Here is a 25,675-nt window from a genome sequence, read left to right as displayed (position 1 = left end):
TAATGGCTGGCTGGACCCACGTGAACAGGGGAAAAGTCTTTTTTGTTTCCCCAGGAGTCTGTGGCTGGCAGAGAAGCTTTTATAAACCTCTTTAGTGCTCATGATTGCAAGCAGAGATCAGCGCTTTCCCAATCAAGTGTGAAAACTTCCCAGCGGTATGGAGCCTTCACTAGAACATTCTGACAGGGAGAGGCAGCCTACACCGGGGCTGCCCTACCCTGTTCCTGGAGATCTGCCGTCCTGTTGGTTTTCACTCCAACACTAACAAAGCGCACCTCATTCCACAGCTAGAGATCTCACTGAGCTGCCGATGGGTGTTCCAAATGACGGCCATAACATTGAAGTCCCAGTGAAGTCATTCGACATAAACTGAGATCATCTGTTTGGACTTTTTTTTTTGTGTGATCCTAGCCAAATTCATCAAAGAAAGACACGATCACGACAAAATGGCATTAACGTGGACGATCCCGCTCGCTTTATCTCTGTAAGCCCGTGGAGCGAGGGTAACCTTTTGTAGCACGGCTGACTGCTGACTCATACCTGCCGTTCTCTTTTGAGCGGCGTTCCAGGATCTTCGTTCGGCGCCCGCCGTACCGCGCCGTCAAAGACAACCGGCTTGTTTCCCATGACACCGGCTTTCCGGCAACACCAAACACGATTGCACTGTACACAGGAAACCTGAGGTGCGGTTTAAAACTCGGTAAATGAGCTGTGGAGTATTGGGGCGATGGCGGTCATTCATCAGTCATTGCTGACTCCCGTAACCACGGCCTGTTCTCCTGTAGGGGTCTGATAACGGGCCCACTTCTGCAAACCACCCTACATAGTGCCCTGCATGTTTTCAGTTGACTCATACCTTTCTGTGGCACATGCAGTCTGGGATCACTGGGCAGAAGGAAAGTACCGGCACAATATAAAAAACTTCTGTTTATGTTTGTAATTATGAGGAAGCGCTGTAAAATTAAACTGCACGAGTGCCGCCTCAGGAAAAATAATGTTTTCCGAGCGGCTTTGGTGTTATTTGAAGTGTGCGTTCTCGCTTTAGACCACAGGCCTCTAAACGCCCCTTTGCCAGCCGTTGTAAAGCCAGCGGGTCACTAGAAATTTCTGTAAATACTGGCCAATAGGAAATGACCACAGGCCCCATTCTGTGGGTTTTCTGAAGTGCGATATTTTTGCTGTCATGTGCAGGGTTTAAAGAAATAAATACCCAAAGTTAGAGACAAAATTCTCATGGAAAGTTTTCAGTGGAAAATTCACCAGACTTTCCTGTGATGTGCTGGCAGCACGGTTTAATGACATTGATTTTCTGGGACTCTGGTCACTGAAATTTAATCCCTGGAGGCATGAAGTCAGAGTACAATTGAAGTGTATTTTGTTGTTTTGGACCTTAAACTCCAAAAAGCCCCTGTCCCAGCCATTGTGCAGGCAGCAAGTTATCAGAAATTTCTCAAAATATCTAAAATGTCCTCCGTCGCACACAAAAACTGTGTGGGCAAATTTAAAGCTGACTAAAACCAAAATAAAATGTGAAAGTGAACGGTCTGAAAGTGAACTACTTTTTACCCAATAGGAGTGTATTGTTTTCTGGAACAGTGTGTCTAACAAACAAATTGATAGACTAACATAGAAGGCAACCAAAAAAAAACAAGTTTTTTTTTCTGCACAGTCATGGTATTTTGTAACTTTTTTTGTTTACAAGTGACTGTGTTCCTGCCCCCCTTTAGAGCTGTGTCCGTGGTCACAGGACGCTGCATTATGACTCAAACCGCATACACAGCGCCTCCATGCTGCGCGTTGCGAGGATTGGTTCACAAGCTCTTTATCAACGGAGGTAACCTCCTGGTTAACAGACCGCCAGTGCCCTGTTTATCCAGCGGTGACCTCACAGGTCAGCTTCCTGTTGGACCTCTGGTCCCATCTGTTCCCCTCTGTGTGACACCTGTCTGGCCAAAGGGGTTGTGAACTGAGACTCCATTCCTGAAGGCATTAGAGCCCTCGGGTGCCAGTAGTACTTCTGTCATAGTGCTACTTCATACCTCCCGGCTGTTTTAAACCTGGCGCAACAGCTGTGTGTAGTCTCTGGCCAATCGGCGACATCATTGGACTGTGGACTCTCAGGCAGAAGAGAGAGCCAGCAGCGCTGCTGACCTTGAGTGCCAGATTTGAGTACGCCAGCATTCGAGCCTCTCCCCGCTGTTCAAATCACAGCTTATAAAGTCTACAGGAAAGGTTAATGCCCTCTGCGTTCTCAAGATGCTCTGTATGGGTCCCCTCCTCCCACACTCAACAGCGGTCTTGACGGCACACGAATAAGGCCGTACAGTATTTGCGTTTTGACTATTCATTCGGAATGGGGGGGTGTGCTCGCTTCAATGCGTCTGATTCAGCGTTGCTATCTGTCTTTTTATTGTCGATTTTTGTTCATTTTCAAAGAGAATTTTCCAGAAAAAATGCATCCACAGCAACCATTTTTCCTAGACTCCTCTGCACACCCGCGTCACAGAGCGCGGGTCGCACAGCAAAGGTTAGCCGTTTAGAAAGCATCTCCGACCGCCTTCCGTTTCTATATCCGTTCTGCAAACTTGACCTCGACTCTGCTTGCGCGTTAAACCGATCTGCGATGCTTTTAGCTGGAGCACTTTACCGCGTCACGCATTGTGAATTAATGACGTCGGCTTGGAGGAATTAATGCGGCTGGACATGCTGTCTGTCTGAACCACATATCTCGGAGTGCACTGCCATATTCACATGTACGGAGAGCACATTGGGGGGGTGTGTAAGGCTTTTTGCCGATTAAACTTAGCCCCACCCCCGTTACGGAACCGGCCAACCAACTTTTCTCATTTTACTCTTGTTTGATCGGTCTGGCTGTTGAGCACCTATCCAGTCCTCTTCTATTTAGCTGGCTTGAAGTGTGTTGCGCATCTTCTTTATTTCAACCTCCCTCATTGTATCTCTTCCTCTTTTTGTCCTTTCCTTTTATACTCATACAGTCTCTTCCTTGTCACATTTCCCTTTATCTTTCTGTACAGGCGGTCCCCGGGTTACGAACGAACGAGATCCGTTCCTAAGTCTGTCTTTAAGTCGAATTGGTAGGTGAGTCGGAACAGGTACACACGGTTCTTATTTAGCGTCAGTTAGTCAAATGTTTTTTTTAGTACATATATATAGTACATACAGTAAAATATATACTAAGCCGTGCAATGTTTTCATGAGCGTCACAAAGTAGTGCGTGCGTTCGTTATTACGAACCGTTGTATTTAACTCAAATCTTTAATATAATAAGCTTTATGGCACGCAAGTCGAGTTGTCCGTAAGTCGGACGTTCTTAACCCGGGGACTGCCTGTGCTTCCATCTCATACTCACATGTCCAGTCTCTCCCTCTCCTCCCCCCTAGTCAGGTTCACTTGACTGGATACTCATAGCAGTACATTTTTGTCGCTAATAGGGAATGCACGACCAAACATGCGGAATAGCAATGTTGCGGCGATGTGGTAACTTTTCACTGGATTTGGCTGTTAAAACGGAAATGCTTCTGGCAGTTCAACAGCGTTCATGGTTAAAACTGAAAACATGTTATGACAAATCTGTGGTTGCCTCTTCCTGGCTTTTGCCTGGTTTGTGCCTTATCCACCGTTGTGCAACTTGGGAAAATTGAATGGGTAAAATCCCCCCTTTATAGGTCAGGGCTCTCAGCCTCAGCCGATGAAATCACTTCTTGAGTTGCAGTACTGCATGTGTGTTTTCAGCAAGAGGAAGTTTAGCTTGTCACTTGCATAAATGTGAAACTTTTGTGTAAACTTTTGTGTAACTTTTTAAAAAACTCATTCAGTTCACAGCTCTTAAGCTTTTGCTTGTTACTGGTTTTGATTTGTTTTACATAGCTAATAGAAATTTGTAACCTGTTCAGTGTGTTACACAAAAAATGTGTAAATGCAAGTTGTGTGGTTGTATGTTTTTAACATGCAAGCAATTTTAAAGTACAGTCACATGTCTGTATCACACGTTTGACAATTTCGTTTATCGCTACAATCAGCTGTGCCGGGAAGAATTACCTACACACAACGGGTTTTCTCAGAATATCAGGAACCGGTGAGCTCATAAGTTAAATGGACCGTGATCGTTAGCTCGCAGCTGTTCTTCTATTACTTTGTCCTGGTCTAGGCTACATCATGCCTGTCACATTAGAGGTGCCCTTACACCGCGCACGTTTCCTGAAAGAGTGCAACGCGGCCTAAATGCGCAGCGGTTCACGTTTGATCTTAATCAGTTCTCAGAGTTCACATGACCCCGTCCCCAGTCGTTTACACAGCTCCGTTTGGCTGCACAATCCGCTTCTGGGCCGTGTAGCCAAATAGAAAATTTCAATAGCGATTAGAGCCATGGGGTATTTATTCTGCGCCGGAAACACCGTGGCTTAGCACACAGACGCTCCCCGGGAGGTACTTTGCCCTAAATACCAAGAGGCTGGAGAGAGAGAGAGTGCATGGCGTTTTTGCTCGTTAACCATTTTATTGGCTTGTAACTCACCCGTGTTTACCTTTCACACCCTGTATCTGAGCTGTGTGTGTGTGGAGGAGCGGCCCACAGGTGAGAGAGGCAGCTCCTGGTCTCTCGGGTGGGAGGAGGATGCTTTTATGACCTCATTCCCCGAGGTAGGTTCTCTCCGTTTTGAGCAGTACTATCAGCACTTGGAGCAGTGCTGTCAGACAGGGGCCCCGTCAAATGTACAGCATTCTGTCAATCAACTGCGACTCCACCCGCATCCATGCAAGGAGCTCCGCAGTTGAAACCTGTGCACTACACCAGTGCCCTTTAGCCTGAAACCGGTTTGCTCCTCACAGTACAACAGGAGAGCTAGCTTCAGCTGGATAGTGTTTCTCTCGCCGATTTTAATGTGTGTGGCAAGTGAGCTTGTGGTCCTGGGAGGAGCCCTTTCCAGTCTGACCCCATTTACTCGTGTACAGCTTTCTCTCTGTTAGCGAACCTTCGCAAATCCTTCCTCTGGTCCTAATGCATGTTAGAGCCGTTTACCTCGTTGGGAGAAACTATCAGTCATTTACCTAACAGTTACTGTTTGATTTGCGAGAGGGAAAGGGTTCAGTCCGACATACCAATCGCGAAGTCGATAGCCCTTATGACTTATTAACGCCCTGGAGTTGGCTGTCAGCCAAACGCTTTCCCAGGGTTCAGTTTTTTCTTAGAGGCCCTTGGCTTCCCTTTGCTTCCCAGCAGTGGGGCTTTAGCCTTGAACTCTTGGGTTGGGTTGGGTTGCATCTTACTGTTGTTCTGTCTTCTTAGGTCGCAACACGTCTTGAGAGAAATCGCCACCGTGCTGAGTGTGTAAAGTCAGCCGTCTTGGCTTAAGAGTCAAATTCTCATAACTGTCATCATAACACGCTTTAAAGCAATAAATAAATACATGATGAGACTGTTTAATTGGCCTCCCGACTTCCTGTTTCAAATGGATTGCTTCCTAATGAAAACATTATGGTTTAATGTGCTTTTCTGCAGAGCTTTCTAGATGGGGGAAAGGAGTCTGGCTTTTAGCTGTTTTTTGGGTGGTTTCCGGCACGTAGGAGTTGGGCTTCCATATAGGCTAGTTGGAAGTGAGCTTATAATGCTGCAGTACTGGCCCAGTGATTCGAAAGGGAAGTTTTCCTATGTGGCCTTTTGAAGTTGACTGTCCATACTGGATGGACAGACTTGGGGAAAGCCTGTGAATCTGGCCTGTTCATGTATTAGAGTGGGGCAGTGGGATCATGAGTCTGGCCTGCTGGTGAACCGAAGGGGACTGTGGGACTGAAAATTTGGCCTGTTTGCTTATCAGGGAAATCCTGCCACCTCCAGAGGCCATTTCCTGTTCATCTCTTCAGTGGTCGGAAAAGGTTAGCGGTCATGTTTTTTGCAAGTGTAGTAAAATACAGAAACTGTTAAATGTGCTGCACAGAGCCCATGATTAGGTACGTTGTGGTTAGATTGAGGAGGGTGGGGAGGTGCTGGGGAGGGGTTTCTGTGGGTCTGTGTTGGAAACAGGATATGCTCAGGCTAACCATGAGCGGCCCCAGCCTTGAGGCGCTAAAAGAGTGTGGGGAGTGCACAACCCCTTACTGTATTAACCCCGCTGTATAAATGCACTGAGCTGCTCCACTTTCTCCCCCTCCACACACACACAACCCTAACCCTAACCCTAACCCTAACCCCCCCCCGCATCTCACCCCAGATTCCTATACGCTGTTCTCCGTTTCCCACGGCTGGATGCAGCGGAGCGCCACTTCCTGCTTCTAGGGCTCTGGAATCCCAACCTGTCCCTGAACAGGAAGGGCCGTCCGATGTCGAGTTTGAAGCGAAGGCTGAAATAATACAGCTTGTTGGGCAGAGAAATGAAGCCTAATCTGGATTTTCAGTCCTGATTGTTTGCTTGCTGAGAATATCAATTATTTGATATTCAGAATGGAAAAACTTCACTGTAGGAATATCAACAGACAAATTGGCGCACGCTTAAGCCGTCTGCAGAAAATTTAAACGATTGTTCGCGGCAGAGGCGCCAATGGCACTCATATACGCGTTTAAAAACAAACCGATGAAGTGTGATGCCTTTCTAAAAAGAATGAAATGTAAGAAACTGTGAAGAGGGGAAAAAACAGACCCCAGTGTTCTGCCTTGCTTTGTAGCCATCATGCAGCGAGGCCTGCATTCACCGGCTATCGCAGAATGTTCTCGCAATGTTACGCTAACGTTTTCTCAATGTTATAGCATCGCCACTACAGGCAGTCCCCGGGTTACGAACGAGATCCATTCCTAAGTCTGTCTTTAAGTCGAATTGGTAGGTAAGTCGGAACAGGTACACACGGTTCTTATTCAGCGTCAGTTAGTCAAATGTTTATCTTAGTATATAGCCTAGTATATATTTTACCTTTCATTCTCTTTCCTCGAGCCGATGAACCGCTGAAGCCGCGCAATGTTCTCATGAGCGTCACAAAGTAGCGCGTGCGTTCGTTATTACGAACCATTATATTTAACTCAAATTTTTTATATGATAGGCTTTATGGCAGCCCGTTCGTAAGTACGAGTTGTCCGTTAGTCGGACGTTCTTGACCCAGGGACTGCCTGTGCATGGGAGCAACGTTGTGAGAACGCATTAGCTGGGCTTGAGAACACTGGCGTAAGGTAACAAATTTGCAATGGATGCGGACTTGATTCTGCAAGTCGTGCTGCTTGTGATGAATTACAATGTTTTGTTGAAGATTATGTATTAAGTGTGTGTGCACACATTCAACTGTACGTGTGAAAGAGTTTCCATTTGCCCCTTTCACAGAGTTGTGTAAACGAACCAGTCAGCCCCAGTTAGAGCTTAGAGAGAGCTGGCCACTCGTTAAATAGTAACTTGTTACTAATTACTAATAGGTTCACTGTCCATGGCTGTTAATTAGTAACACTTAACCATATACTGTTATCTGTCAGGTAGGCATCTGATACCGGTTTGGTGTGGGGGTTATGTCAGCAGTGTGTGGGTTAAGTTAGGCTTGGTGTGAGTAGTTCCATATGGCGTTTTTGGTGCGGGTTCCAGAAGGTTCTAAAATTGAGCAGCGGTGTATTCTCATCCTCCTCCAGCACATTGCAGCCCCCTTGCCTCGATCAATTTCAAATTTTTTGCCTCCCAGTTTGGACGCTGCAATTGCGCCTCCCATGAGCTGCACCCACGCAGATGCCGCTGCGGCTGCATGCAGCTGCAGCTCCACAAATGCAACGATGCAAAGAATGCAAGCAAGATAATCTGTATTCTACAGAGAAATTAATTGTCGAGTGGTGCTTTCTAGCCAAGTTAAAATTTATATAACCCAAGAACCAAATGACCAAGCACCTTTAGTCCAATGGATGTGTTTAGTTCTCCATCATTGCATAGCCTGTATGGACACCATGTAGGCTAGTAGGTGACTGTTTCAAAGGTAGTTTGACCAGCTGTTTGACCAATCCTGTCCTAGTTGCAAGTCCTTGTGCATGTAGACCAGGTGTTAGGAAGATGGTAGATGAGGACTTGCATGGCTGCTGTTTTGGGGGGTTTGGGGTTCAGGGAAAATGTGTGCATCTGGGCACGCTCGACCTCACCGCTTCCTTTGCCGGCAGGCGTTTGTGCACTTGCGTGCCAGTTCCCATGGCAACCACATTTCCTCTGAAGCACATGCAGGGTTCTGGACGGCTTGCATCTCCGTGGCAACGAGAGCCTCAGTGTGGCTGGGTCTTTTTGCAGCAGGGGAGCCGCTGCTGCCAGCCACGGGTCTCCCAACACCTCCCAGCGCTTTACTGTCCCAAACGTGTAGAACATAAAACAAGCCGCTGCCAGTGGCAGTCTTTCAGGTACCGCCACACTTATTTAAATAACCCCAGCTACCCGAATAAGATCTCATCCCTTTCATGTGATTCATATATGGCAGTGGTGAGCTGTCAAATTAAGCCAAAGTGCGTGCCAGTTGAATCAGAGCGCACGATTTCAGTTAGTTCAATACAGCGCTCTACATGTGTGTTTGTATGCGTGTGGGTTTGTGTGTGTTTTTAGCTGAACGAGGCGGGCCTACATCTTGGCAGTGTTTGTGCATTCCACCGTGTGGTATGAATTGAGGAGTGACTATCGAGTGTAGGCTGGAACTAGCATTGCCCTAAAGCGAAGCTGTACAGCACTAATTTTAGTTTCGGAGTATTTTCTTTTACAAACGCTGTGTTTTGTAGTGTTTGGATTTGAAATTTCCGACGTGTTCACTGTTTGGATTATAAATGTCAAGGTTAGTTTTACAAAACGAACAGCATGGTTGCTAACGGTAACGTGACCGCAAAGCTTTGCACCTCTCTCTTGGAGTGGGAGCTCTTCAGCAGTCAGGCTCAAGTGTGGCTGTCAAGAAATATTCAAAGTTCGAATATCATTCTTTTTTTCCCCAGGTTTTAACATACATTTGGGAATTTAAGTCCTGCATTTTGTAATTAGGCTATATTTAGCATGTTTCAAGCACCAAATCATGTTCATAAATGCAACTCTATTTTCAATGCCTGCGTGTTGCTGGTAGCTATTTAACATAACATCGGTACATCACAAAAAGAAAACAAACAGGATAACCCTATTAATAGTCGACAAGTTGACCATCTCCTTTTCCTTGCAAATCATTTGAAGTAATGCATGGTATTTAAAAAAAATAATTTATTCATATATTTTAAGATTACTACTGGCGATGACCTTGACTTGAACCACAACGTAAATGTTTCTTTGAGCCAGTCTTCTTTCGGTGTCTGCCATTTGTTTTGTTTATTGATCATAATATTTACACAGCCATTGGTAGCATTGTGGGATTCAAAGAGAAAGCACTTAATTTGATTGTAAAGTTGAAAACGAGATGTCATGCTCTAATTAGCTCTAACTAGCTTAACCAACATGAGTAAATTAAAACAAAAGGACTTTTTAATATTATTAGCCTGTGTGCCTAATAATGATCAGAATGGCAAAACATAACATATTTCATTCCACTAATCCTGCTGTTTTATCCCACTTTTGTTAAAAGTGTCATAATATACTTTTGAATTACATATGTTTATTGTGGTGTTGTTCTGAGTTGGCATATTATTGCAAACATTTTTTTTATTGATCAGAACACAAGTGAATTAGTGTAAAGCGCTAGTTTTGAAATGTCCAGCACTTCAAAGACGCAGTATTCCATGGGCTAGCACGACCACTGGGTTGGGCGTACGAAGAATAGTATCTGTCAACACCACAGGGGGCCGCATGGTTATGCTGTAATGGCAGCCATTGTGTACCTTCTGCTGGGAATCCCTCTGAGGGAACTGCCTCCCTGCTTTTCACTCGGACGCATTTCTATCTATACATTTCACCAGCTGACCTCCTTTAACTTCGGTATCTGATCTCAGCCTATGGGCACGCATGTGTGCTTGTTTGTGCGCCAGGGACTGCATTTCACTGCTCGGTTTGACCTTCAGCCCTCTCTCGTGCCTATTAAGAGCTTGTAAGCAGCTGAAATTTGTGCCAGTGGGCCATTTTCCACAGGTCACCCTTTACCACACCCTCCTGGCCACTCAGCCTGGTTGGAATCCGTGCTTGAGCCAGAATGGCTGCCCGTAATAGATGGGCCAGGTGGCTGGCATGCTGGTTGGCAGAGTCAGAATGGAAGGTGTCCCAGGAGACTGCCATATGGCGGGAAGGAGTTTGAGAAAAACATGTGGGGGTAGGGTCACAGGGGAAAAGGGCATTCAATCCACTCTGCAGCAACATACCTCAAAATCCAGCTGGGTCTTGACCAATGCCGACTGCTGCCCAGAGTCCTAAGGGGCACCATGTTGGCAGCACCGTCGCCCAGGGAGGGATTCCACCCGCAGGATACCCCCCGCATCGTCACCCTGCAGTGGCACGGCTAGAGTGTCGAGCGCCTGAAGTTTGGCTGAGCACATGTAGCACACACCCTGCTTCACTGCAACCCTCGAGCCCAGCTTTGGCGCACAGAAGCCTTGGCTGGCAGCCCACGCGATGGAAACATTGTCTGAAATTGATTGAGAACACTGGAACGATGGGACCAGCCTACAAATGTGATTCAGCCTTCCGCAGTGGGGAAAAAAAAGACAGCATCAAGTATAGGCATGGGCTGGTATGTGAGCTTGCCATCATGAAGATCTTGATGGAATAAATGACGTGGTATTGAAACCCTGTAAAATATGCTGTACTATTTACATTTCTTATGTTTTAGTGTTGAATAAAATGTCGCACATTTGCCATTGAACAATGTTTATTTATTGGCCTATTATTTACATGCATGAAGGCTGGGCATAGCCTATGTTTCAGAACAAAGATAGGAATGCAATCTGTGGAATATGTGTATGAATTTTGAATAATTTGTAGACACAACTTTGTTAGCCTACTAGTTGCTCTAATTGCTCTAAAGTTTTTCTTTTAAACGGAATCTTGTATGAGCGGCACAGTATGAAGGGAAATATCCATGGTTAGATAACCATATTAGATATCTGTTGCAGAGGGAAGTATTGGGAAATGAAGTTTCCTGTGCCTAATGGCTGTGACTTGAGTGGCTGGCTTCCAGAAGACTTGCAGGTCCACTTGCAGGACTTGCGTAGTCCACATTCGTATTTTTGGATGGTTTTAAATCTTTATTGTCCGATCGATAACATCAGTGCGGAACATGTGCACTATTAATGGATATAATTATTCTCTGTCTCCACTGTTGCTTACCGAAATGCACAGTAATGGGGTAATGGACCCTCCTATAATGTCTTATACTCGCATATCAAGTTCCTGCGCAGTTTAGCTTGGCGACGCGTGAAATGGTAGACCAGAGAGTGTGTCTGTTAAAGCGGGACCTCTGATCGTGTTTGCAGTCCTGCTTGTGTACTTCGCCAGAGTAATCCAGAAGTTTGAGTGCTTTATACTAATTTAGTGTACTGGATGTCCTTACTGTGTTAGCTGCAGATTTGATTAAATTGAAATGATGTTTCACAGGCATTGAAAGGGCTACCTGCAGCAGGCCGCCAAAGTCTTGGCCCGTATTCAGGAAGAGCTGGATGATAAGCTTAGGCTTGGGTGTGCCCTGTGTAAGGGGGTAGGGTGCAGCGTCTTGTTCTTACTGTATTAAATTTCCTTTTAGAGAGCAGGTCCCATGCCACACCCGCCTTTTTTAAGGTAATCCGAAAAGAACGCGGACAGGCTTTGGTAGAACTAATGCGATCATGCTCATCAACACCTGCACAACTGGATTAAACATAATTACCTTGCATGCATTACAGTGGATTTGTCTGGGCCGGAGGAGCTATACTGTACCTGTGTGTGTGTTGAAGGGGAAACTGTGCTGTGTTGGTGTGTTAAAGGGGAAACTGATGTGTGTGTGTTGAAGGGGAAACTGCTCTGTCTGTTAAAGGGGAAACTGTGATGTGTGTGTGTGTTGAAGGGGAAACTGTGCTGTGTTTGAGTTAAAGAGGAAACTGCTGTATTTGTGTTGAAGGGGAAACTGTGCTGTGTTTGAGTTAAAGAGGAAACTGCTGTATTTGTGTTGAAGGGGAAACTGTGCTGTGTTTGAGTTAAAGAGGAAACTGCTGTATTTGTGTTGAAGGAGAAACTGTGCTGTGTTTGAGCTAAAGAGGAAACTGCTGTATTTGTGTTGAAGGAGAAACTGTGCTGTGTTTGAGTTAAAGGGAAAACTGTGCTCTCTCTACCCTAGCTGTCCGTACCTGGCCTCCACCCTCACGCCGGCCGTCCCTATGATAGGAGGGGTGCTGTTCCTCTTCGTTTTGGGGACGCTGCTCAGGACCAGCTTCAGCGACCCTGGCGTCCTGCCCAGAGCCACGCCCGACGAAGCCGCCGACCTGGAGCGACAGATAGGTACCAAATGCTGGCCTCTGCCCGTCACCGGCGCGCACACCACACGACCTACCGCACACACGGCAGCCCGTGTTAGTCAGTGCAGGTTAAATTGTGCTGTGGTTTGGAGAACAGCCCTAGCTGCTTTTTAACTGCGTTTTCTCCTCTCTTTTGCTCTCCAGTTTTGAAAGGAAAATCATATCGATCCTGTTGACGTTTAAATGTAGCCCTTTTTTAAACTAATGATGGCAGTCCCTGGATTAACAGCAGTTGAAAAACTCTGCACAGTAGCAGTGCCTTAACTGGAGGAGATGCCTTTTAAATTTACAAATTAAGGCACCTTTCTGCTTCGCTGCTTCAGTCAGAAATCATTGTGAGATGTTAGCTGCTTGCCAGCGCTGCCGTGTCTAGCGATAGCATTTGCAGTCCAGTAATACCGTTACCATGCCTAGTGACCTCTTAGCAGTCCAGTATTTCTCCTGTGATGAATGAGGTATCATTTATCATGGTGTGGGATCGTCAAATTAAGACCGCGGCAGTGTAGTATGTAGTATGGAAATGCATAAGGAGTCGGTCTTGCAACCTAATGGTCGCAGGTTTGATTCCCCGCTAGGACCCTGCCGTTGTACCCTTGAACATTGTACCTAACCCACATTGCTTCAGTATGTATCCAGCTGTATAACTGGATACAATGTAAATTGCTATGTAGAAAGTGTGAGTCGCTCTGGATGAGAGTGTCTGCTTAAGTGCCTGTAATGTAATGTAAAGACCCACTCGGCCCCCAGTCACCAAGACCAGCGTGTCACAGGCTAAGCACTTCATATAAACACCGGGTCCATTTGATTAATCTCATTAGGGGCTTAAAAGGTTTGCGGAGAAGGTTGGAGAGATTCGGGAAGGATATTTGACCAGAAGATACGTAGGGCCTCTCTCGCTCTCTTGTGATTTTCCACTCTATCTCTCTCTCTCCCCCCCCCCCCCACTCTCTCGCACATAACTTTGCACAGAAAATTTGCTTTTGATTTGCTGATTACTTTGCTCCAGGAATAACATTTGCTATTCATTTAGTGACTGGCAGTGAAACTGTTATTCGACTGTTATTCAGCTGCTTGCAACCAATATGAAGTCAGAAATGAATTTGAGACGAACTGCTCTCTACCTTGCATTAGTTCACTTGGATTAGCTATCTGGCTGTTGCTTGCTAGCCAGCAGTATGTTCACAGGGAATTGATGGGTGATAACGCTTAACTTGATGTGCAAACTTATTATCTGTGAAGTTAACTTGGTGGTAAAATCACAGTTGTGGTTATTTCGATAAAGGATCATTACATTACATTACAGGCATTTATCGGACGCTCTTATCCAGAGCGACTTACACAACTTTTACATAGCATTTTTTTTTTTTTTTACATTGTATCCATCTATACAGCTGGATATATACTGAAGCAATTTCGGTTAAGTACCTTGCTCAAGGGTGCAACGGCAGTGTCCTACCTGGGAATCGAACCTGCGACCTTTCGGTTACAAGCCCAGTTCCTTACCCACTGTGCTACACTCCGATCAACTCCTTCTTGTCGGTCGTCGATAATGCTCTGTCCATCATTATTTTGACGCTCAAGATTTCATTCATAATCAGAAGCTCGGACTTGAGAATGCAACAGCAAGTGCTTGTCAGTGCTAGTGTAGGATGCCGATTGCATCAAATGTGAGCCCCAAAATAAAACATGCATGCTGTGATTTAATGAAAGGGCCAAATGTGTATTGAGTAGAGCTCTCCTATTTCCAGGAGCAGCCGTTCACCGCTGTTGTTTAAGAGGATGCTTCTGAAACTCAGTCCTAGGGGACCGCTGTGTATTCTGGTTTTCATTTCAACCACAATTGCAATCCCAAAATTTTAACAAGCTGTTAACTTTTATTTATTAGGTGCTTGTCGTGTTTATAGGGATTATAACGCATTGACCTGCTGACTTGCCATCTACCTAAAATCCCAAGCACCCCGTGTTTTATAGACCATTAAATTGTTAGCAATTCATGCATGATACGTAAGAGGAAAGCCTCTTAATGCGGTCTTAGACATTTGGCATTTTCTTTGAAGCCGTTAATAAGGTGCGTCGTTTTGTTTTTTTTATTATCGTTCATCGGTTTTACAACACCGCGAACTCCTCTGAGGTTTGAAGGCTTGGTGAATGGAGGTTCTGTAATGTTTGTAAGATGCCTCTGCCACAGTCAGCTCTGGCATGGTCCGGGTTCAATCCGAGACCTCGGGGCTCATCCATGCACCACAACACAGTGCTTTAACCGAATGAGCCACCCAGCAGCCCTAAAGAACAACAATAAAGTAATGTTTTAAACATTATTTTATTGATTGGAATGATGCACTTTACTTATTTTTTAAAGGCCACTCTTATTTTGTAGATGTAAGCCTCCGTTTGACAAACAGTCAAACAAACCATAAACTGAGGCGCATGAGAATGTTAATCATTTTGTGTCAACGATGGCATTCCTAGTGTTTCCTCTTCAGTGATTCATTGTCTTTTTCAAATTGTTCCTTGTATTGTTTAGAAAATGGGCTAAGGTGTTTGCCTTTGTCAAACTGGTGCTTTATTCATAGATATGGATTTGCTTTTGTGTAATGCTTGAGAGAGAGAGACATTCGCAGGCTCTGCTGCTGCATGTAGCTCTACCTCTGGAATGCCAGTGTTTGTGTATTTTGCTGTGTTTATTGTGTTTTATGGTCTGTTGGTTCTGTGTAAAGGGAAGATAATGAGGTCATACTGGGAAATGTAGTTCCAGCCTGCAGCTTCTCCTCTGTGTCTGTGATACACCATCTGTAAACTCTATTTCAACTTATTGTGTGTGTGTATGTATGAGATAGAGACTGCGTGCATGCAGGCATGTGTGGGAGAGAGACAGTGTGTGTGTGTTGGTGTTTGCATGCATGTGTGCGTGCACGTTTGCGCGCGTGTTTGGGTGTGTGCATGTATGTGTGTGTGCGTGCGTGTGTGAGAGAGAGTGAAAGTGTGCGTGTCTGTGTGAGAGAGAGAGTGTGAAAGTGTGTGTGTGTGTGTGTGTGTGTGTGTGTGTGTGAATGAGTGTGTGTGTATGTGCATTAGAGAGCGAAGGTATGTGTGTGTGTGTGGTTTCATATAAACTAGCCAGGAGAATGAGGTGACATTGGTCTTAAAGGAGCTTATTGGGCTTGTGCTAGCAGGAGCACACACTGTGGTGGGTGGGTTTGTGACATCACGACTGCTGCATCTCACTGTGAGGTGGCTATCACTGCACTGGGCCCATTATGTCTGTAGCACGAGTCAAATCTGTTTGCAGAGCGCATTTTACAAACATTTGTCACTACGCTTCACAGTGGACTCTGGCCTAAACCCCCTCAATAGCAAGTCTAGAACAACAGTGGCAAGGACGACCTTGAGAACCCTGACTCAAGGGGGGGAGCCCATCTTCCACAATGTAATAATATTTTCTTTTCTTTTTTTTCATTTTAGTGTGTGCTTTTATTTTGCATGGCTTACATTGTCTGTTTTCCTGTGCCGCCTGCTCTTGGTGGGGATGGGTAGCACAGCGACAGCTGCCCTCTGCGCTTCCCCATCCCGTGGCTTGCGTTCGGCAGCACTAAGTGGGCCGCGGGTTCCCAGCATCCCTATGAATTAGTGATGATGTTTTTAGAGCGCTGCTGCACTTGGGCTCAGGTTCTCAGCTGTTATCGATTTGTGTTGTTTTTTTTTCTGCTTCGGCGGTATTGCGGAATCGATCGTTAAGAGCATCGGTGCTTCTGTGACGGGTCAGTGTTTGTTCTGCTGTGATGGGTCAGTGTTTGTTCTGCTGTGATGGGTCAGTGTTTGTTCTGCTGTGATGGGTCAGTGTTTGTTCTGCTTTGATGGGTCAGTGTTTGTTCTGCTGTGATGGATCAGAATGTGTGTTGGTTCTGCTGTGTTGGATCAGTAAGTGTGTTGGTTCTGCTGTGTTGGATCAGTAAGTGTGTTGGTTTTGTTGTGCTGGATCAGTAAGTGTGTTGGTTCTGCTGTGATGGATCAGTATGTGTGTTGGTTTTGTTGTGTTGGATCAGTATGTGTGTTGGTTTTGTTGTGTTGGATCAGTAAGCGTGTTGGTTCTGCTGTGATGGATCAGTAAGTGTTTTGTTCTTCTGTAATGGTCAGTAAGTGTGTGTTGGTGTACCTGATTGATGCAGGGTATCTTAGCTCTGATGACCGTAGTGGATTTACTGATGTGGGCTGCAGTGTGGGAGAAGGTCTTTGAGGTTGTGCTCTGCAGGGGTGGCTGCCGCGGTGCATGATGGGAAAATGCAGCAGTGGTGGGCAGGATGATGTCACCCTGTGGTGAGCCTCCTGTGGGGACATACAGTTGGTGGTGGGCATGTTTTCATAGAGGAAGTAAGATAAGAGCCTGCAAGACAGCTATACTGAGGGTCTGTAAGGTAGGGGAATAGAGTAATGTAAGACGGGAATAATATAGTATGTAGCCTGTCAGTATACTGATAGCCTTTTAGGCATTCTGGTACTGTAAGGGCCTTTAAGTGTTTATCTGTGTCAGTATTCTGAAGGTCTTGTGTCCCCAGGTGACCACGTAGGGCTTTATGAATCTGTAAAGCTCAACAGAAAAGCAGGAAATGGGAGGGAAATGCAGAGGATACTGACCCTGTGGTTAACACACTTTTGTCAAATAGTGAGATTTTGTTCTATGCTGTCACTTTACTGAGCAGGAAACAACTACAGTTCTATTACAGTGCATTGTCAAGTGGTTCTATCCAGAAGCTGTTTTAGGTTAGGTTTTCTGAAGGCTGATTATTTACAATTTAGTGCATAGAGCACAGATGAATAGGTGAAACTAAACATAAGTGACATCTTCAGTGTAATTCATTAGTACGGTGTCTGCGCGAAATACTCCAGTTAATATTTAGGCCTGTTTGACAGAATGTTTGTATCCTTAGCAACACACCCCACTGATCTGCAGAGCATTGGGCATGTGTGTGTGTGTGTGTGTGTGTGTGTGTATATATGTATAGTTTTTCTTTCATTCTTTTTTTAAAAATGCGCAGTCATTCATTTCATAACACTCAGTTACCATATATACTGAAGTGTCCCTTCTTATTGTCTTTGGTCATTTTCTGTTACCTGAATCTAAGGAAAACACAAATTTCAGGAATTACTGTAATAATGACTTGAATGATACTGCATTTAGGGCATTTTTAAAATGTTTTTTTTTCTTCTTTAAATATAGATCCTGTATTCTTAATGATGGTCATGATAATGAAAGTGTTCCCTTAATGGTGGGTTGAATCGAAAGAAAGCAATTGTTAGCCGACGATGGGTTATCTTAACGGTTATATGACTGCTAGCCAACAGCAGGTCACTATCATTATGGCTGGAAACAATCACTTAATGATAGTTTGTTATTGTGTGCTTTGTAGTCATTATTCTCCGTGTGGCTGAGCCTTTAGAGTTGATAGGACCGCCATTAAACCCGTGCAGTAATGACAAAGAGCGCAAGAGGGACGGGGGAAGGGGCAGTTGTGTCGACTAATTATGTAAATTAGCTGGATGCCCTCCCTTAATGTGAATTGGGTGAAGTCTCCAGCTGTGTGTGTGTGCTCTGCATGTCTGAGTAATGAGTAATGACCTTTTCCCCCGTCGTGAAGCACCCAATCGCAGGGAATTACGTTTCAGACACGCGGGTCTCAGGGTTCAATCCAGGGCAGAGCCAAGCGGGTCCTCCGTCCGTACCGGTCGCTCAAAGTTAACAGCCTTCAGCCGTCCACGCGTTTGCAGAGGACGCTTTAATCTCACGGATCTTTGTTTTCTTCTCACAGTCTTTGTTTTCTCTTCACGGTCTTTATTTTCTCCTCTCTCCTTTCCTCCGTTGCAGTAAAACGCAGGCCCCCTAATCTCCGTGACTTTTCAGGTTCACCCCTCCCCCGCCAGGAGCAAGTTCACACGCGATATCGGGGCGGCGGCGGCATTGTCGGTCGTTACGTAACCCGACTCGCCTCGGCCCGTCGCGTCCGGGGCGCTCGGCCAGGCGACGCAGGAAGCCGGCGGGCGGCGGTGGCCAGACAGGAAGCGGGGGAGGTCGGCGGACACCGGAGGCCTTTTGGGCTGCTGTCACTTTCAGGAAGCCCGTATTCAGTGCTGTGTCCTTTGACACTGAAGAGCCTTCGCCAGGGGTTTCTCTCACTTTGCGGATATATGTTTATGAATATTATTACGCAGCCCTGTCTCTATGCTGCAGCGTTAATGCTGTCATATTTAAACGCTCCCATACCGTTAATATCATCTGGCTCGGTCTCCGCGCGGCCGTCCCGCCCACCAAATTTTCCCGTTCTCGCAGCCTTTTTAAATCTCGTCTTGTCGGCTCCGCTTCCGGAACGGTCCGCGTTCGCTCGGCGGCTCGGAGTCTTTGTCGCGCTGTCACAAAGGTTATTATTGGAATTTTAGCGAGATTAGCGCCCACGCAGCGCTAGCGGTGCGGGAGCAGTCAACCCGACGGCAGAAACGCAGCTGAACCGCTGCGAGCAGAGAACGCCAGCGACTGCCCTGAGCTGTCTGACGGTTGGGGGGGGGGCAGAGGGGTGGTGGCACCAGCAGGAGGAGGGGAAGGCGCGTGACTTAGCAGGCCCAGCATCTGTGACAAAGATTCAGCCTGGGATCCAGTCGGTGTCCTTGTCGGGCTCTTGGTGTTGGTCTCATTGTCAGGCTCTTGGTGTTGGGCTCTTGGTGTTGGTCTCGTTGTCGGGCTCTCGGTGTTGGTCTCATTGTCGGTCTCGTTGTTGGGCTCTTGGTGTCGGTCTCGTTGTTGGGCTCTTGGTGTCGGTCTCGTTGTTGGGCTCTTGGTGTCGGTCTCGTTGTTGGGCTCTTGGTGTCGGTCTCGTTGTTGGGCTCTTGGTGTCGGTCTCGTTGTTGGGCTCTTGGTGTCGGTCTCGTTGTCGGGCTCTCGGTGTTGGTCTCATTGTCGGTCTCGTTGTTGGGCTCTTGGTGTCGGTCTCATTGTCGGTCTCGTTGTTGGGCTCTTGGTGTCGGTCTCGTTGTCGGGCTCTTGGTGTCGGTCTCGTTGTCGGGCTCTTGGTGTTGGTCTCGTTGTTGGGCTCTTGGTGTCGGTCTCATTGTCGGGCTCTTGGTGTTGGTCTCGTTGTCGGGCTCTTGGTGTCGGTCTCATTGTCGGTCTTGTTGTCAAGCTCTTGGTGTTGGTCTTGGTGTTGGTCTCGCTGTCGGTCTCCTTTCCAGTCTTGTTGCCGGTTTCTGGGGGGCCATGCCAGGTCGCACGGCTCCATGAGGGTGTCTGTTGCCATCATGGCTGATCTAAGGCTATGTCAATCGGAGACGAGGAACAATGTTTCTGCCATGTAGCTGCAATGTTAAAACACTGATAAAACGTTCTCACAATGTAACCGGAATGTTTTGCGTTAGCTGGGATGCCAGTAGCTCGACGAGCAGAGCTGTGACCCGATACCCGGTATGTGAGCCGGGAAGGGCCGGGTCCTGGACTGGCATATGGCACCATTACCCTTTCCTTCAGAGGAGTAAAAGCAAAAGTTAACAGGGGGCTCCTCCAAAGCTGCAGGTCTCCTTGACAGAATGTGAACGGTGTCCCGCTACGGGCGACTGCAGGGGACCGTTTTTCGTCTCGTTCTGCAGCACATCCACCCTGCCCTCCCCTCTCTGCTCGGCAGGGGACGGGGGGGGACGGGGGGGACGGGGGGGGGGGGTGACAATTCTCTCTTCACGCTCTAATGGGCGGTGAGGAGAGCTTGGCTGACATTGAAGGTGCCCCCGCTCGTTCTGTAATGGGTGGATGAGCACCCCATAATAACAGCCTCTGTCTCCTAATGGCAGATAAATTGGCGAAAGGGAAGAATTATCTGTGCTCGGAACAAAGTGGGCTACGTAATTGAAAATTTGGGACTGAGGTGAGCGTGCTCAGAGAGCACTCCACGGGCCTGTTAGAAGTCCCCTGCTCAAGTGTTCTTGCGTAATTGCGTTTCATCGACATTTGTACAGTTAAAAGCATTTGTGATGCACTGTACCCGAGTCAACAGATAGGTAGCTTCCAGAGGCCTGTATCACAAAGCAGGATTACTTGGCTATAACTGGGTAACTGCACAGGATAAAATCCGGAAAAACAGCTCTTTTTACTTCAGTCCATGTTCCAGATTTGGGAGCGTTCCGGGTTTTACTCCACCCAGTTATCAAGCTAAATCTGTAATCCTGTTTCGTGATACAGGCCCCAGGTTGGCCCTGATTTGCGATAACGTTGCCCAATATGCTTTGTTAAACAGTTGAAGGTCAGTTACTGATTCAGTCAAATCACGATTTTATGTAGGTAGGCTTCCAGTAGGAGGCAGCGATTCAGCCAATGACCTGTAACAGAATGCTGGCCAAACTTTGCTGGAACCAATCAGATGGCAGAAAGCCAGTCTCTGGAAGGGTAACATTCTTCTCCAGAGAACAAACTGTGTCGTATGTAAACACAACAGGCCTGTACACCGAGCAGAGTTTAGTGTATAAATACAGATGATCCCTCCTGTGCTTTTCGCATAAACCGATTAAGTTTGTTTCTCTCTCCCTCTCTCTCTCTCTCTCCCTCACGTAGACATGGCCAACGGCTGCAGTTCGGGGTACCGGCCGCCCCCCAGGACGAAAGAGGTGATCATCAACGGGCAGACCGTGAAGCTCAAGTACTGCTTCACCTGCAAGATCTTCAGGCCCCCCCGAGCCTCCCACTGCAGCCTCTGTGACAACTGTGTGGGTGAGTGTGCGTGCACAAACTTCCTGCCCGGGCTCTCGCTAGTGTACCCTGTAAATAAAACACGGGTTCGTGCTTGTAATCCTTCCTGAAGCAGTGTTTAGGGAATCAGAGCCAGGTGAATGTCCCCTGGTAGGAGGGGGGTATATGGGTCTCTTGTGTAAGAGCAGCTGTTGCCTTCTTCGGTTGGCCAGCTGGCAGGTATGTTAGGGGGGGTCCTGGCGTTCACAGTTTCTGGTCCAGCTAATATCTCTCTCTTTCTCTCTCTCTCCCTCCCTCTCCTTCTCCCTCCCTCTCCCTCTCCTTCTCCCTCCCTCTCTCTCTCCCTCTCCTTCTCCCTCCCTCTCTCTCTCTCTTTCTCTCTCCCTCCTCCCTCCTCTCTCTCCCTCCCTTTATCCCTCTCTCTTTCTCTCTCTCTCCCTCTCTCTCACTCTTTCTCTCTCTCCATCCGTCTCTCCGCAGAGCGATTCGATCACCACTGCCCCTGGGTGGGCAACTGCGTGGGGAAGAGGAACTACCGCTTCTTCTACATGTTCATCCTGTCGCTGTCCTTCCTCACGGTCTTCATCTTCTCCTTCGTCATCACGCACGTCATCCTCAGTGAGTACCGCCCCCCCCGCCCCCACCCCCGCCCCCGGCGTGGCTCGGCCTCGCTGGTGACGTCCACGTCTGGCCTCGCCGGTGACGGTCAGCCTCTCGACTCTGGAGTGCCGCTGCATTCAGGCTCCTCTAGATGTGGGCGGACCTGGAGCTCTTAGCGGGAGTCGTGCCTTTTCATGTCTGCTGCCCCCGAAGCTGTGGAATCCAGTTAAATGCACTTGTATGAATGCCCCCCCCGGCAGATCCCTGCCTGGGCATCGGAAAGGCTGCTGTTTAGTATACGCATTCATTAGTGTCCACTCTTCACTGAGTAAGTGACTGGGTAAAAGGCACTTTGCCGCATCACGTATTTTAGCGTACGTGAACATTTGCAGCGTAATGTCTTTCCACCGTCTGTCTGCCCATTCCTGTCTCTCTCTTCCCACCCTGTGTCCCGCCCCTTGCCCCACCCCCTTGCACCTTCCCCTTGCCCCTCCCCCTTCTGTTCCCATTTCACTCTGTTGAAGAGGTTGTAGGCTGTATGGCAGGGGTTTTATTGTGCTTTTATCTCTATACAGAGTAAAGAGCTTGTATGTGTGCTTGCATAACCCTGCATCTTTCTGATAGGATCTCACAACTCTGGGTTCCTCAACGCACTCAAAGACAGTCCTGCAAGATATCCTTTCCATACCTGTGTGTGTGTGTGTGTGTGTGTGGGCGTATGTGCGTATTTGCGTGCATCTGTGTGTGTTTGTGTATTTGTGAGCGTGAGTGTGAGTGTGTGTGCGTGCATGCCCACATATTTTGTGTGTCCATCATAATTACCAGGCCAAACACCACTTTCTTTCATGCCACTGAAGGCGTGTAACCATAGTGTTGAGTCGTGGCAGGACCATGCGGTCGTGTTCCACATGCCTGTAGCTATGCGCTTGCGTTCCTTGACCGCTGGTACCGTGCTGGAGGTGGTCGTGTGCTTCTTCTCCGTGTGGTCCATCGTGGGCCTGTCTGGATTCCACACCTACTTAATCAGCTCCAACCAGACCACTAATGAGGACGTGAGTACCTGCCCGCATTAACAAGTAATGAGCGCTGTGGGCTCGCATGTACACGCCAATATTAACAAGCATTAATTACTAACGAGGACTCCCGCATATTAATGCATATTAATGGCCATTTACCACTAATGAGGTTACGAGCACGCACGCATTTCAAAGAGCGTTTGCTCTAACAATGACATGAGTAACTACGCATAGTCCAGGGCTGCCCAACCCAGTTCCTGGAGATCTACCGTCCTGTTTGTTTTCATTCCAACCGTAAGAAAGCACACCTCATTCAACAGCTATGAGAGCTGTCTGGTTGAGCTGCTAATTAGTAGAGTCAGGTGAGCTAAATTAGGGTTGAAATGAAAACCTGCAGAATGGTAGATCTACAGGAATAGGGTTGGGCAGTGCCCGCCATTGTCCTCAGCAATAGAGTGTAAAAAGTCCTGCCAGCCGCAAAAAAAGTGACTAGACGCAGGACGTGGTTTGAAATGGGATTTCCCGTGGAGGATAACTTAAACAAATCATATCTTCTCAATTATACAACCTCTATTCTCCAAACAACATGTTTCGCATATCAGTTGATTGTAAAAAAAATAATAATAATAATAATAAATAAATAAACATATGTCTATATGTATTTATATATATATATATATATATGTACTATATCTATATATATATGTATATATTTATGTATTCATACTACACAACATGCGTTTACGTCATCAAGCTCTCCTCAGCATTCTCCGTAGTTGGCTAGCAAGAGCTCTGCTGTAAACATCTGTTGTGTAGTTATTTAACAATAAAAAATTAATATGAGGATAAATTTGTAAAAAATAAAAATAAAAAAAAATGTAAAAATTTTATATACAATTAACTGATATGTAAAATGCGTCATTTGGAGAAAGTGGTTGTGTAACTCTTTGCACTCGAGAACATGATTTTTTAAAGTTTTCCTCTTTTGGAAATCCCATTGTTTCAGACTGCTTCCTTGGTCCAGTCACTTTTGGATTGGCGTAGCCGCCTCCACGCTGATTGCTTCCTGTTCCCCCTCCTTCCAGATTAAAGGGTCGTGGTCGTCCAAAAGGGGGAAGGACAACTACAACCCGTACAGCCACGGGAACATCTTCACAAACTGCTGTGCGGCCCTGTGTGGGCCCCTCCCCCCCAGGTGAGTGGCAGCCAGTGGAGTGGCGTCGACTGGACGTTGAGCCAATCAACCTGCCACTCAAAACATACTGGTACAACGGTGATGCTTAACTACTGTACACATTAACTGCAATCTCATATTTGGTTTTGAAAAATAATTAAACGTTTGCCTTTGGCTTGCAATGCAGCTTTACAGCCGGTGGTTGTGTGTACTCACAGTTTACAAGTTTTCACACTGAGATATGATTTGATGCCATGGAACTGAGAGTGTGCACTGTTAATGCCCATTTCTGCATATGCACCCATTGTAAATAAGGCCTTGAAACTTGCTGTGGAAATAGTGTATGGAGCTTGTATTTGGATCAGCACTGCACAGATCACTGACTGATCATCTTAGACTGCACTGATCCAAATTTCTCAGCTCTTCCGTGTGTTATACAGACATGTTAATGTGCAGCTTTGATCCCACAGTAACAATAACAGGCTTAATTAAGCACTGGACCAGCTTAAAAGGGCTTTATGATGTCATTAATGTAACCCTGCTTTTTGTGTTGTCTCCGCCCACTCAGTCTAATTGACAGACGGGGCTTCGTCCAACCAGACACACCGCAAGCAGCCCCGCCCACCAACGGAATCACCATGTACGGGTCCACGCAGACCCAAAGCCACATGGTAGGAGCTCACTCCTGTTGTCTGTCTCTGTGCCTGACCATTAGTGTCAAAGCGGGATGCGTGTGTGTGAGCTGCAGGGTCTGCAGGTTTTTGTTTTCACCTAAAATCAGCAACCGGTTTAGGCTAGCGAACCGGGTGAGGTGAGTTCACTGCCCAGTCAGTTGCTCTTGAAATGGTCAACTAAGTATTGAGCAACAACAAAAACCAGCACAACCTGCTGTACTCTGGGACCGGATGTCCCTGGTTTAAACACAAACAAGTGTGCGGAAGAAAATAAGATTCTAAAGATCTGAATTTAAGAACACCTTGAATTTAACTGATTTGAATTTTAACTGTGAAATTATATTCATTTGAATGTTTTAATTGTTAATTCAATGCATATGAATTTATTCACTTTAAATTCATAGTTCTGAATTCACATCTCCAAAATTCAGCTTCCCAGAATTCAAGTCTAAAAAAAACCAGGCACCAGCAATTGAGTTCTACAGTTTGTAATCCTAAAACCTGGAAGTAAGTTTACATTTTGTGCCATGGGTTCCCTCGGCGGATTTCCAATGCTTTTTTTCCCGTAGGGATTTCATTTTCTGCCAAAAGTACGGTCTGTGGTGAACGTAAGCCTATGAGAGTTTCACGTTTTGTTCTACGAGATAAATTGCACCCTGTTCAACTGTGGATTTTGAAGCTGTTATGTGCTTTAAAAAAGTAAGTTGCTAACAAGTTGCTATATTGAAACTACACTGGCTGTCGCGTTCAGGCGGGCTGGTATGGAAACTTGAGTGGCGGTTGCCGGAAATGGTACCGTTGTTATTGTATTTTTTCCTAAAGTACTGGAGTGACGGCTAGGTCTAATGCTAGCTCGCCCCCATTGTTCTGGTGACCCGGAGCAGTGCTGCCTGTATCCATTCAGCTCTTATTAGCATTAGGCTACCAATCTCACAATTCAGTTTGGTTGACTAACAATCTGATGAACCTCTGGTTGCTAGCTAGCTTTTAAAAATGGTATTTGCTGACTTTACTCATATAGGCCTAATTTACATAAATCATTCTAGCAGTTGACTGAGACCATAAAAACATGGCTGACTAGTTACAAAAGTG

At 46.5% G+C, this 25,675-nt stretch overlaps 1 protein-coding gene across 4 annotated transcripts in view; it reads left to right on the top strand.

Moving 5' to 3' along the window:
* LOC118237460 (probable palmitoyltransferase ZDHHC14) overlaps positions 1 to 25,675 on the top strand; it is a 36,767-nt gene that overhangs the window by 8,282 nt on the left and 2,810 nt on the right. For all 4 annotated transcript variants that reach the window (XM_035436195.1, XM_035436190.1, XM_035436184.1 and 1 more), the window contains 7 exons: positions 12,226 to 12,386; positions 20,985 to 21,140; positions 21,600 to 21,737; positions 22,344 to 22,392; positions 22,669 to 22,771; positions 23,821 to 23,930; positions 24,478 to 24,580. In XM_035436195.1, the coding sequence (XP_035292086.1) occupies positions 12,226 to 12,386; positions 20,985 to 21,140; positions 21,600 to 21,737; positions 22,344 to 22,392; positions 22,669 to 22,771; positions 23,821 to 23,930; positions 24,478 to 24,580 (820 nt within the window). The remainder of the gene's footprint in view (positions 1 to 12,225; positions 12,387 to 20,984; positions 21,141 to 21,599; positions 21,738 to 22,343; positions 22,393 to 22,668; positions 22,772 to 23,820; positions 23,931 to 24,477; positions 24,581 to 25,675) is intronic.

Source organism: Anguilla anguilla, chromosome 1, assembly GCF_013347855.1.
Source record: "Anguilla anguilla isolate fAngAng1 chromosome 1, fAngAng1.pri, whole genome shotgun sequence".
In the NCBI taxonomy this organism is placed as follows: Eukaryota; Metazoa; Chordata; class Actinopteri; order Anguilliformes; family Anguillidae; genus Anguilla; species Anguilla anguilla.
The sequence above is the reverse complement of the archived record's forward strand: the minus strand, read 5'-3'. Positions and strand labels throughout refer to the sequence as shown.